Below are 13,870 nucleotides of genomic sequence, written 5' to 3' on the forward strand. Positions count from 1 at the left end.
ATACATTTGTGGTATATTTAGGTAATCATTATAATTAGTAGGTCACACTAAGTTAAGTGTAACTGTAATGCTCGAATTACATTTCTTAATTCTTATGAAAATGTGAGAATAGAAGTAATTACACAAGTAATGACAAATAGATACACTCAAATCCAAATAACTTGTCTTTTCAAACATATCCACTTGAATTTAAAACCAGATGTTTTTATACAATAATAGTAGAATTTTAATTTTAGAGCTTATATTTTATTTTTTATTATTGATGAAATATAATTTCCTCTACATTTTAACATATTACATAATTAATTAAGTTACATAATATTTTTTATATTTTTTATACTAAATTATATAATATTTATTATTAATTATTTATACTCGATTAAGGATGAAACGATCATATATTTAGATACATGACAACGATGTAATTACGCAAGTCTAGAAAATTAAAATTTCTTGTTATTTTTCATCCAGTTCTTCGCGACCCTTAATCTTTAGACTTTAATACCTTTTTCCCAGGTTGATGTAACAAAATTTAAAATTACATTTTATGAGTTATAATTGTACCTTATGAATATTTAATTCTTGGATTCCATTTGATCAAACATTCGACCTACGAGTCGGATGGTAAATTAAATAATTTTAACATTTTAATTTTGAATACTAGTGGCTGATGACCTTATCAAGTTAATTGCATATTTTGATATAGAATATATCGTTTACTTAATTAAATATTCGTATGAAGTTTAGCTTCAGAATCAAAGAATAATAAAGCCCAACCCAAAGTCAGGTCTATAACTATAAAGCCCCAAAATTTGACCCCAAAGTCAGGTCTATAGCTATGAAGACTTGGGCTATCTCCTCAATCGCTACCAAATTTAGAAAAATGCAAAACCAGCCCTTCCTAAAAAAATTTTATGGCATTATATCCTTTCCTACAGCATAAATATTGCAATATTTTCAAAAAAAAAAAAAACTTATACTCATTGAAATAAAAACCATGATGGATGCACTTAAAACCTAAAACCTAAATTGGAATAATTAACAGCATTAACAGACGCCAACTTCCTAAAATGAAGTGAATTCAATGGCAAAACACTCCCTCTGCATATTTCACATCCCAACCGTCGTTTTTGCTTTTTTGCTTTTCTTGTTTGTCAGAGTGGCTGGCTTCCGTTGCTTCTTGTATTCTTCATATAACTGTAGGGCTGATGCTGTCCTATCCAACTCACCCCTTAATCTCTCGTTCTCTTTAATGTCCCGAAGAAGAATGAAATGCCTTCTGAGCTTCTTGCTCACCTCATTTTCTTCTATCGGAGGAGGTTCAACACTAGCCAATGTTGAGGCAAGTGCAGTGCTTCTGCCTTTCCTCTTATTTGACTTCTGTGTACAGCCCTGTTGGTTGTACTTGAATGACTCCGCTTCCAGCAACAAGTTCTTAAAAGCTTGTTGAGGGGATATGGAGATATAAACCTGGTTCTGTGCAGAATTCATGCTTGAGATGCCTGATGCCAGTGTTGAAATGGCCGGATGATAGTGTTTAGATAGAAGATTTAGTTCCCAAAGTACCGAAGCAAGTGCACCACTTAGGCTGGGGTCTGAGCCATATGGTTGGTATTTCTGTTTTTACATTTATTACAGTGTCAAAACAAAAGCAAAATCCAACAATTACATCCATGCTACTTAAATAACCAAATTCATAAACCAGTGTTCCTTCTACCAATTAATCAAAATAGTAACTGAACGGACATCAAACCCTTCTTTTTTGACACAATGGAAGTCATAGTTTTGGGCTAGGAGTAGCATATGTTGGAAATCAAACCCCAGACCAATAGCTAGCCTAAATTGCGGATTAGAGGGCTAATACTACAGCCTAATTTGCAGATTAAAGCACCAACCCAAATCGAGTTGCCACGAAATGTTCACTAACTAAAATTTTCATGCTGCAATTCCTATATCTCTTCTGATCATTCTTCCCATTAATGACTTGCAAAGCATATAGGAATAGAACATTGTAAAAAGAATGACAATGAATTTGCTGGGATATAGGAATAGGACATTAACGCAGCAAATGTCACTTTCAACAAAAAGCATATGAGAACTTATTCTATCATTTAAAGAGTAACAGAATATCTTACAGCAATAGATCCTGACACAGAGCCACCACCAGCATCATTTTCTAATAGGTTTCGGCACTTCACATTTCTCTGAAGAAGCTGTTTTAATGTTACCAATGCTGCATATCCAAAAAGGAAAACCAAAAAAAGGAAAATGAAAAAGGCCTTAACAATACCATAAAAAGGCACTAGAAATCAAATTGTCCAACAATTCAAATAAGTAAAACCCACCAGCCATGGATTCAGCAGATCCAAAGCACAAAGCGAATGTGGCTAAGCGTTTTATAAATGCAGCTGCCTTTTGCATGTCATGTTGCCTATCATCACATAGCATTATCTTATGAGCCTCAGCTAAAACTTCACCTTCATCTCTGCAACATAGACAAAAGCAAAATATTAACACCGGCTATGCGCTTTGCAGTTTTTCCTCTGGTGACTGGCTTTTCTTAAAAGAAAATAAACCTGTTCTTGTTTCAGAAAGTTGATTTCAGCTTTTGAAAATGTTTGCAATAAGCTAGTCTCAACCAGATTTTGCGGCTAGAAAAGAATTTGCGAAAGCTATATTTACTCCTAAGCTCTGATATTCATTAGAAAATATTTATGGAGCAGCAATATCCTACTAACCTTCCAGGCCTGTATTCAAGTACAAGATTGTAAAGCTGGACAAAAAAATCTTGTAAATCAACATTCAAAGCATCAAGATTGCTCCTCATAACTTTAAAAGCAACAATGCAGCAGTGAAGGCGCTCAGACAGAGTCAAATTTTGCACTTTCTGGGCAGAACTATCTGAGCTGCTACCTCTAGCAGCAAGCCTTTTCAAATAATTCATAAGATCTCCAATGTAATCCATGTCAATCAGATGAGAAAACTTCCCCAAACCACTTAAACAAGGAGCTAGAAGAGGATGTGCCCCAGACCCATCCGAAATTATATTACCATTTGCTTCAGAACTGGAAAGAAAATGACAGAATTAACTGGTTTGCTAGAGATTTTTAATTATCAAGATAAGACTTGAAAACTTCAGATTAAATAAAAACCAAATTGGTATAAATATTCATATGGTAATTACTTTTTTATTTTGTCAGTATTAACCATCCTAATCCACCATTGTTTGGAAATCTAAATCAACGTTAACAAAATTTCACTCTTTTTTTGACAAAGATAATCTGTTTCATCTATATTACTACATTCTGATACATTTTTTCCCCTCTTATGGTTATGAAACACATACCAAATCTTAAGGAAATTTTAAGATATCATACAAAGACTAGTAATTAAACAAAACGAGATAGGTGTAAAGATTCATCTCTCATCACTTTATTTCACATATAAAGTACGAAGAAATCCTGACAAAATACTGATAGTAACCATCTACAGTTAATACAACCTCCCTCCCTCACAACCACACAGAAAGACAGGATCCTGATCATGTATTTTGTTAACAAGAGGGAACAAATTGGGTTGGGATTGGGTGAGGTTCAATAAAAGAGCACCTTATCAGAGAAACACAATGACCCAGAAACGGCAGTCCAACTGAAAAGTGCAGGAATTCGTTTTTGCAATTGGTTAACAAATTCTATCTCAACATACACTACATCTATCAAATATATAAGAGATTTTTCAATTTCTTTATGCATCTTTTTTTTAACGACATGGGGTGTTGGAATCTAAACTTTGACCTCAGTTGGAGTCATCAACCTCTAAATTAAAGGTCGCTGGAAATTAAATTTCATGCTATTTTCAGTTCATGTTTATGGTTTTCTTTTATCCTCCATTATTGATCAATAGGATAACTAGGCAGCATATCACACTGCCTTAAACAAATTGTAACTGAAAAACTCACTGAGTACCAATAACCAACCACACTGTTCATTGTAATTGTGTAATGAGTGAGGACCAAACACACCTGGCTACAGATGATTGCATGGTATGCCTCAAGATGCGGAAATATGTCTCAAATACAGCAGAAAGTGTCTCAGATTGCATCCTCTTCCGTTCCTCAACATCTGGAGTATAGGAAACAGCTTTATAGTCTGTAGCAACCTGAGCAAAGCATTCAAGCATCAATGCAGTAATATTTATAACAAGAAAGATAAAGCAAACATAAAAGAATTATAGCTATTTTGGGGATACCTCTTCCTTCATCTTAGCTATAGTCTCTTGCTTACTTCTCGTTCTGTCATTTCCTTGAGGCTGATTTGACTCCTCAAAATTCTTTCTCTTTTTATTTTTCTTCATTTTGTTATTACCTTCTTGAACTTCAGGCTTCCCAAGATCATCATCAAATGACAAAGACATTAAAACCTGAAAAGTATCAAAAATTAACCAAAGAAAAAGGAAGTAAGGAGCAGGCAGACAGTTACATAAAAAAGTACATATCATGTGAATTAATAAGGAAACAGTTATCAGTAGCTAATTCGATAAACGGCCACCTGGCAGATTATCAGTTAAAAACAGAGGATGACGTTTCCACATCTTATTAACATCTTAAAGACAAACATTCATAATACAATCTGACGCCTTCAGTTGCCGAGCTCAAACTTGCATTCCATATAACAACTTCAAATCCCTTTCATGTGAGAAAAGGTGGAGAAACAAAATGGAAAAGGAACTTGAACAAAATGGAATTAAAACAGATCCTAATCATGCAACTATTTCAGCTTACCATTATTTGCACAAAAAGCAAAAGGCATACAAAGAACCATAAATGCAGCAGAAATGTATTCAATACCTCAACAGAATCAGGATGCAATTGACAGTCATGAACTTTGACATGATCTGCAATCAACCGAACAGCCTCAACAGTAGCTTCACCACCATGTTTCCCCTCACTGGTAAAAAGTGACTTAATTGTTGAATAACAAATTCTCCTGTAAACAAGTAGTAGGCCCTTTAGACAAAAGCAACAAAAACGTACTTCATGCAATCATCACTGAAGCAACAATGGTGGCATGTTTCAAGCAGGGTGCAAGACATAACTATCCAAAGGTTATCCAGGATGTGCAGAAAACTCAAATATGAATGGAAGAGAACATTACAATTTTCATTGACGATATTAAAGTGACATCTGCCAGAAATAAAGTGAAACAATACACTGTAGTCTACTCCATAATTCATATGGATTTGGTCTTTTGGCAAGGATAACACAGTGGCTGAGTAGCAGAAAAAGTAACAGGACCTTTCTTTTAAAGGAAGCAACAGAAAATTACCATTCCTCTATGCATGAAATGATCATAGGAAAGATATGGATGTTTAATAGGATTAATTTTCCTTGGCATAAGCTCAAGGTCATTAGATAAGGTGATATGAAATTATCAGCTGGTTTATAATTTGACTTCTCAACTATTTTTGAAACACCATCTCTCAAAGTTTATTTTAGAAGTTCTTTTATTCAAAGATTCATTATGATTAATAAGATTAAAATAAAACTTAACCTAGATCCCCTCTTCCTATTAATCAGTTAGATAACTGTAATATTTCTTTTTTTGGCTTCTTTAAAGCCCATCTATTTATTTACGAGCATAGCAATTTCTACTCACCCAAAAGGATGAAATTTTATAACAATAAAGGCGGTGATAGGAAGGAAATGAAGTGAAGTGGAGGAGAGAGTTGGTGGCAGCTGAAAAACCACTTGATCATGCAGCAGCAAAACATTAGGCTAAAACACGTCTAGCAATTAAGCTAAAGGAAGACTTTTAGATACTTTAATCTATGCTTCTTATAACTCTGTTTTAAGAGAAGAAGCGCTGAAAAATAGTTATGTACCAATGAAATGACTCCTCCAAGTCTATTTCTTTTCACTGGAACAAAGTAGCAAAAGATATGCAGTGCAAATAGGTTCTACAAACTAAATCCTGATCTTACAAATATGGAAAGTAACAATCAAAAAGAAAAGAACAATGAACGTAAACCAGCTATGCCATCAATCTTCCAAAATCTCAAGCTTAAAGTTTTAAAATGACCTAACATTTAAGACCAATTAGCAACAAGCCACATATTAATGAAGCCCATACATCAGAGGAGTAAACTAAATACATTAGATGAGAGTATTAAATTGCTTCCATGGAATTCGACATGCCAGTCCAAAATATAGTTAAACTAGGTAAGTATAGGAGGATTTTCACATTGAAACAAGCTTTCATTTTCCTCAACAGTTTAGCCATTGCACATATGTCAATATCCTATAGTAGGTTTTAGAATTTTGAAAAACAAGTAAGCTCACCTTTTGTATCAATTTTACATCATTGTGCTGTCCAAGCTCAAATTATTCTACTAATATATTAAATTCATTTTAATAACATCAAAACTTGTAAGGCCTTTGAGAAATTACTTGAGGATTTTTAACATTTCAAAGAACATCAATACAGTATACCTTACAACATCATCTGAGGAGCCTATGTTTCTGACAACAGCTACTAACAAGCTTTCTCTGAAGTTAAAGTGAGGAACAGCATCAAGCAAAGTACAAATACAACGAACCACAACATGATGAAACCTGGGCTGCTTTTCTAATGCTAACAACTTCTGCAGGTATCCCTGTTGCAAATTCCCATGAATAGTATGAAGGATGCATGCCCAAATTAATAACAAGTTATTGCACTAAAAATAAACTCGAGTGATGTGGAAAACATCAAATCTTATTATTAGACATACTATAAAACCAGCTAGAAGATGGAATGCCCATATCTTCACAATAGACCAATGCTTCTACAACCTTTTCATATTCATCAGCACATAATATGGTTGCACAAATCCATAGGCCAATTAAGCCGTGTTGAAAGCTTTCAGATAACGGTGATCTTTCTAAAAGAAAAGATGGTAGAAAACCCTGTTTAATTCTGCTGAATACCCACAACATGCAAACTCCACTCAAGAACTGATCATATAAAGTTAGCAGTTCAAACCTTGTAAGCAGAAAGAAGTGTTGATTCATAGAATCGCATTTTCTTAACTTCCTTGGAAACTTTCATTTCTAGCTCTTTTTCAGTAGGTAGCCTAATCCGATAGCTGTATTTAGCACATTCAAAAGTTGAGTAAAAATATAAATATAATGCAGTGAACAGGAAGATTAATTAAAAGTAGTAATTAAGGGGCAGTAGAGAAGGAAAAAAACTATAGGTACCCTGGAATAATGTCTTTGAAGACAGCCAACAAGGACAGCAGTCCAAGCTTTAGAATTGAGTGATCACCATCTTTGGCAAATTGCAACATCTCTTTCAGAGACTTAATGTTTGCCTCTGGGTCTGCAAGTAGTGCCATTCCAAGCTCAGCTAGCTTACGCTTTTTGGCTTCAAATGCTTCCTCAGCCGTGAGGTCTTCTTTTACCTCTGCCTAAAAGACAAGCACTCTTAGAATATTGAATATATATTGGACCATTTGACTCCTAGACGTTCTCTAAGAAAGATCACCAATATTGTCTAAGACATTAGTGTAAAATCTAATATTCATAGTTTTTTGTTTAAATTGAAAGATACATAGAAGAGCAATCTAACAACATACTAGTGCAGCTTCTTGTTGAGTTGGTTGCACTTCTTCAGTTTTAGCCAATTCCTTCCCCATTTTCTTGGCCTCTTTCTTAGTTTTTTTAAGCTTTGCTCTCCTTTCAGCTTTCGTCAGCTTAACTACGCTCTTATCAATGTCTCCTTCATTTTCAGTCACTTCTGCTGTCTGGGAAACTGCATTATATAACAGCATAAACCATTTCATTCTCTTCCATAAATGAAGACACTTTCTTTAGCACTGAAAGAAAGTAAAATAACTTTTTTTTCCATTTTTTTCCAAGAAAAGAATAAGATACATGTACGGTAGTAGACTTCTCCATCCAAACTCTTGACAGGAAGGGCATCAACAGGATCAACTTGAACAACACTTTTCTCATTCTCTTTGTGCTCCAATGTCTTCCTTCGTCGCTTCTCATACAAAGCCTCCAAAGCATCTTCATTCACACCCTCCACCCGAGTGACTTGCCTATCCACAAAACAATCCACAAAACAAAGTTCAATGGAAATATCTAATTCCCATTTCAAGTTGCCACAGTCGAATGCCGTTTTTAAATTTTAACTAATTTCCACTATCCAAATATCAAATCAAAGCATGTATAACCAAAACAGAAATTAAATCAACAAATAACAAATGATTTTATTTTTATAACTAAAAATAGAAGTCGAATTTGAAAATTGAGGAAAAAGAGAAGAAATGGACTTGTTAATAGAATGAGTGTCCAAGCGAGAGACGAAGCCAGCGTAGTCTTTGTTTTCATCCACGAATTTAAGGTCCTCGTCAGAGACTTCAATATCATCATCTGCTATTTCTGGTGGGAGTTCCGGGGGCAGAATTATCTGCTTCCGCTGCTTGCCCTTCCCCTTCCCCATGGCAATTTTATTATTATTATTTTTAATTTCTGAATTAGATACACATACGAAATTTATATCTGCAGCAAGGAGAGGGATGCTAGGGTTTAGGGTTTATCCCTGTTTGGAAACTTTAGCCCACGTCCAATCTGGTCGGGTCGGGCTTGCAGCTAATATCTCGGTCTTCAATAAAACCAACCTTTTAAAAAAGGGATATCTTATTTATTAGTAAATATATTTATATTTATATAAAAGTAAATTTATAAATTAGGGAAAATAAACTGAATTTATCAATATTTAGAAAGCTCTTCCTGTCAAACTTGCTTTTGAAAAATGCTTTCTTCATTCTCGATGATTAAACGTTGATGTTTTTTTTTTTTTGACCTAAATTCGATTATCTTCTTAACTTTTTTTTCATGTTATTTTAAGTTTTTTTTACATGTTTAAAGCCCTTTTTATTTTTAATTAATAAATCTGTTCTCAAGTTTATTATTTTACTTTAAGTTCAATTTTTAATTAATAAATTTTTATATAAAATAATAAATATGTAATTATAACATTATTCTATTAAAATTTAATGAACCAAAAGCATATGTAATTTTTTTGGATTTTAATTAGTACTTTCTTCAGATAACTAACGTTGTAATATTATATTTTTAGTAATAATATTCCCAAAAATCACATTGCATTAAAATATTATCATGAGAATGTACCAAACGTCACCTATGAGTAAAATAAAATGAAAATAAATTACATTTAAGGTGGGATTGGACATTGCATTAATTGGATGAAAATTAATTATTAAGGTAATATTTTTTATTTTTGCAATTGAAAAGAATTTTATTTCTTTAATTACAAAAAAATATAATTTTTATTTTATAATTATATTTTCATTCAATTACTTTACTGTGTTTAAAGTTTAAACACAAAATGTGTTTAACTAAGAAAGTACAATTACATCATAATTTCCTATATTATTTTTGTTGGTAAAAATTATTGTAGCAGTCAATGTCTTATATTTGGGATTGCATTTTAGTCCCTCTAGTGAAAAATAGGCAAAATAATCCTTGTATGTTAAATGAATGAACAAAATAGTCCCTCAGTTAAAATTGTGAATTAAATGCTTATTTATATTAGATATAATAATAAATTTAACCCTCAACTTTTACCTTTTTTTTCTCAATTTGACTCTTACTCTTCTATTCAGAGTAAAATAACCCTCAAGGTCTTAGCCTTTTATTGATGACGTGGTCCTATTTTATCTTATATGTCATCATAGAAAATTTTAAAAAAAAATTAAAATTATAAATAAAAAATGCAATTTTCTTTTTCAAATTTTCCATAAAAAATTTACCATTTTCAACAATCTAAGGTGTGGTCATTTTATAGACTTAATAATACTATTATCAACAATTTCATGGCAGTTTTGTAGTGTGATACTGTAATGACCCGAATTTTACCGTTACCGAAAAAGTATATTTTCGGGTCTCCGTTTCTAAAAAATGGATTCGTAAATATTTATTAAAAATATTTACGAAGTAAAATGAGTAGTTAATTAGAGTTTAATTAAGTGAATTTAATTTAATTAAGAGTAATTAAGAAAAAAGACTAAATTGAATAAGGGGTAAAAGTTGAATTATAGATTAAAAGAAAATAAAAAGGACTAAAAAGGAAATTATACAAAAAGTATAAATTGAGGCGGTGTACCGTGAAGAAAATCTAAGATTTTTTTTATGTTTAGTATATTATTATATTATTATATTATTATATAATAAAGATATTTTATGTTTTAATTATATTATATTATATTATATTATATTATATAAACTAAAGAAACAAAAGAAAGGAAATAGAAAAAGAATGAAACGAAAAAGAGAGCAGGGGAGAAAAAGAAAGAAAGAAAGGGAGAAAAGAGAAAATTTAAGGTTTGAAGCTTTAAGCTTTAATAGGTAAGTCAATCAAGCCCTTTTTACTTAATTTTGATGTTTTAGAAGTTTTAGAACAAAGTTTTGATGAAATTAAGTTGATATTTTGATAGTTATTAGATTTCTAGATATTGTCCATGTTAAATAAAATGATGAATTAAGGGCTAAATTGATAGAAATTCAAGTTAAAAATGATACAAGGATTGAATTGTAAAGTGATTCATAAGTTTTATGCTTTAAGGACTAAATTGAAAGAATTTCGAAATTATGGTTTTATGATGAAAAATAGATAATTATGCCTAAGTTTGGTTAAAAAATTGAGTAGAAATAAAGTATGAATTAAGATAGAAAAGTAAGTGAATTTAGTTAGGATTAAATTGAAATTAAAGTAAATCAATATTTTGTACTAAGACTATTTTGGACAGCAGCAGTAGTCTATGTTTGAAAAATCACCAAAAATTGTAGAAATTGAATTAGAGGATGAATAAAATATGTAATTAAAGCTTATTGAGTCTAGTTTTTTATAGAAGAAACAGTATAAGCAATTGAGTTGTAAATTATGAGATATAATGAATTTTGTGAGATAAGGTCAGAATGAATTCGGGTTTCCCTGTTCTGACTTTGGAAAATCACCAAAAATTGAAGAAAAATAATTAGAGGCTTAAAGTTATGTGTTTAGAATCCATAATGAGTCTATTTTTAGGAGAAATCAACGGGAATGTTATCCGAGTTCTGTACTGTGAGATAATTAATTTTTAGTGAAGAAGGGATGAAACTATCAGACAGCAGAATAGGGGTGAATTTAAAGAATAAACTATACTTAATGGCTAAACCAAAAATTCTGAAAATTTTATTGTAAGAAGATTTGTGAGTCTAGTTTCAGGAAAATTTAGCGGATCTTAATTTAGAATTTTGTAACTCAAGATATGAATTAGTAATGTATTAATAATTATGAATTGCATTAATTTCATAGTCAATGTGGTACCGAAAATCTCGGCTAAGAAAGGACAAGACAAAGTCAACGGGAGTTAGCTCGAAAATTACGGTTTGTATTTCTATAATCCGAACTTAGTCATTATTTATTATATTTATATACATATGGCAATTGTTAGTGATTGAATTATGATGTTTTACAATTGAAATTGATTGATTTTAGTATGCGATGAATTTATTGAATTTATATTTATTGAAATTATTTTGATTGAAATTATTTTGATTGAAATTATATTGATTGAATTATATAATATATATGACTTATGTAGAAATTTGAATATTGAATGAATGTTATATTAAAAAATTTATTAATTGGAAATATGAGGAAATTGATATGAATATATGAGATTGTGATATTTGAATATTTGGTATTGAAAAGTGAATTGAATTGTATTGAATTATGAATTAATGTGCATAATTGAAATATATTTGTTGAATTGAATGAAATTGTATGAATTGTGAAAATGGGTAAATATGTGTAATTATCGGAATGAGATATTGATGAAAGAATTATTAAATTGAGAAAGTGAATGAAATACCCTATTAACTAGTCGGGCTGAGTCGGATATAATTGGCATGCCATAGGATCTGGAAGTGTACGGGATTTGTCGGCTTTATCGATCAGGCACTTTATGTGTCATATTTCAGGCACCTCGTGTGTCGTATCAGGCACCTCGTGTGTCGTTTTAGACACTTTATGTGTCGTACTCTGATCAGGTACTATGTACCGTTTTAGGCACAATGTGCCGTACTGGTGTGTTTGGGTTGGAATCCGTGTATCCGTCAAAGTCCGGGTTTGTTAATAGGGGTAAATAAGTGAAAGATAAATCGAATAAATTTGATTGATCAAGCTGTTGAAATGAAACGAGAAATTGAATTGAGAATTGAAAATTTAGATATGAAATTGAAAATATGAACCAAAGGTTCATGAAATGATTGGAGTTCGAATTGATGATATATGATGTCACTTGATGAATTGAAATGTGATTTGAGATATATGAATCGTATGTTTATAGTGAAAGCTATCAGGGATAGTAAGTTGATATGATATAAATGAAATTGATTGTTATTGAAATGAATTAAAATAGAATATGATTGACAAGTGTATAGTTGAATATAGTTTAATGATATTGAATTATGAATAAATTAAGGAAAGCTATACCGAATAGTAAGTGAAAGAATGGAGTAAATAATAATGGATTTAGTTAAGAATCGAACAATTATGTTATTGTGTTTATTATATGATTTGTATAAAATTTATATGGTAAGTAGTTGAAATTTATCTATGAATAAATAATTGAATAATTGTAATTGTTATTATGATCTTAAGTATTTGTTATATTATAAATTGTTCGGATTATAGAAATACCACTAAGTATACCATACTCAGCGTACGGTTTGTTTCCGTGCGCAGGTTAAGTAAAGATAGTACGTTGAATCAGCATCCCAAGACGATCCCGAATTCATTAAGGTAAAGTATGTTAAGTATTGATAATGGCATGTACCCAGGATGTTTAATGAGAGTCATTTAGGTTGTAAAAGTATTGATGAAATGAGTAAATTATGGTTGGCAACGGTATGTAGTATGAAATTTGAAATTTACTAAAAATTCGTAGTGATTCTAAATTAGTCCCGAATTGAATTTACTGTTCATATTGGACCGCGAGGGCCCATTAAAGGGACGACATCTTAAAACTAGGATGTGTGTGAATATTTATTTTAATTAATGACCGAAATTGGACTGTACTGACTAGTAATGTCTCGTAACCTTGTTCTGGTGACGGTATAGGGTTAAAGGACGTTACAGATACACATCCCATAACATGTGAATGTTATTTCACTTTCACTAATAGTTTTAAATATTTTTGTATGAGATATATTTCCATCGAATTAATTAATAAATAAATAAACATTAATTTTCAGTATTAATTAAAAACTTAGTGTATTCCTTTTATGCCTCGTTCAATAATAAATATTCAAATATATGTATGATATTTATAAAACTTATTTAGAATTAGGGGAAAGCTTTATTTTAAATTATAATCTTTTTGGGAGCAACAATGTAAATTTACTTTACTTTTAGCAAATGGTAAATAGTATATTGCAAAACTCATGCTTGCATTCTGTTAAAATCGTATGGACAAATAAAATGTGTAACATCTCTATATCCAGTTTGATTCAAGGAACTTGATATAAGAATATTATATTTGGTGCCAAATTGATTTTGGATAATCACTAATATATTTGAATATTTAAAAAAAATAAGTTTTCATTACTTATATTTTTGTCCCTACTACTTGGAACACACTTGATCTTCCTAAATACATGTCATTCTATTTAAAATTTTGAAACATACCCTTTTGGCACTTGAAGATGTGATGAGATGGATGCTCACAACCTCAATTATAACTCTTCAAAATCACTATACTTAATCTGCGCACGGAAAACAAAACTGTACGCTGAGAAAAACTCAGTGGTATTTCTATA

General features: G+C 31.2%; 1 protein-coding gene across 1 annotated transcript; it reads right to left on the bottom strand.

Annotated features, from left to right (window-relative positions):
* Positions 1-763: 763 nt before the first annotated feature.
* Positions 764-8,650, bottom strand: LOC121212447 (nucleolar complex protein 3 homolog). Its single transcript, XM_041085141.1, has 13 exons — positions 8,317-8,650; positions 7,913-8,082; positions 7,615-7,790; positions 7,238-7,446; positions 7,020-7,122; positions 6,488-6,651; positions 4,847-4,985; positions 4,249-4,419; positions 4,022-4,158; positions 2,739-3,065; positions 2,346-2,485; positions 2,136-2,233; positions 764-1,617 (listed from the first exon to the last, which is right to left on the bottom strand). Exons 1-13 carry the CDS (start codon positions 8,484-8,486, stop codon positions 1,111-1,113), a joined length of 2,511 nt encoding a protein of 836 aa, XP_040941075.1. The 5' UTR covers positions 8,487-8,650; the 3' UTR covers positions 764-1,110.
* Positions 8,651-13,870: the final 5,220 nt, after the last annotated feature.

This window comes from Gossypium hirsutum, chromosome A13 (genome assembly GCF_007990345.1).
Source record: "Gossypium hirsutum isolate 1008001.06 chromosome A13, Gossypium_hirsutum_v2.1, whole genome shotgun sequence".
Classification (NCBI taxonomy): domain Eukaryota; kingdom Viridiplantae; phylum Streptophyta; class Magnoliopsida; order Malvales; family Malvaceae; genus Gossypium; species Gossypium hirsutum.

Excerpts from the sequence above, each read along its gene's own strand:
- LOC121212447 (XM_041085141.1), bottom strand. The coding sequence starts at position 8,486 with ATGGGGAAGGGGAAGGGCAAGCAGCGGAAGCAGATAATTCTGCCCCCG. Across the intron at positions 3,066-4,021 it reads ATGCAATCATCTGTAGCCAG|TTCTGAAGCAAATGGTAATA; the intron begins GTGTGTTTGGTC and ends TTTTCTTTCCAG. Across the intron at positions 2,486-2,738 it reads CTTGAATACAGGCCTGGAAG|AGATGAAGGTGAAGTTTTAG; the intron begins GTTAGTAGGATA and ends TCTATGTTGCAG.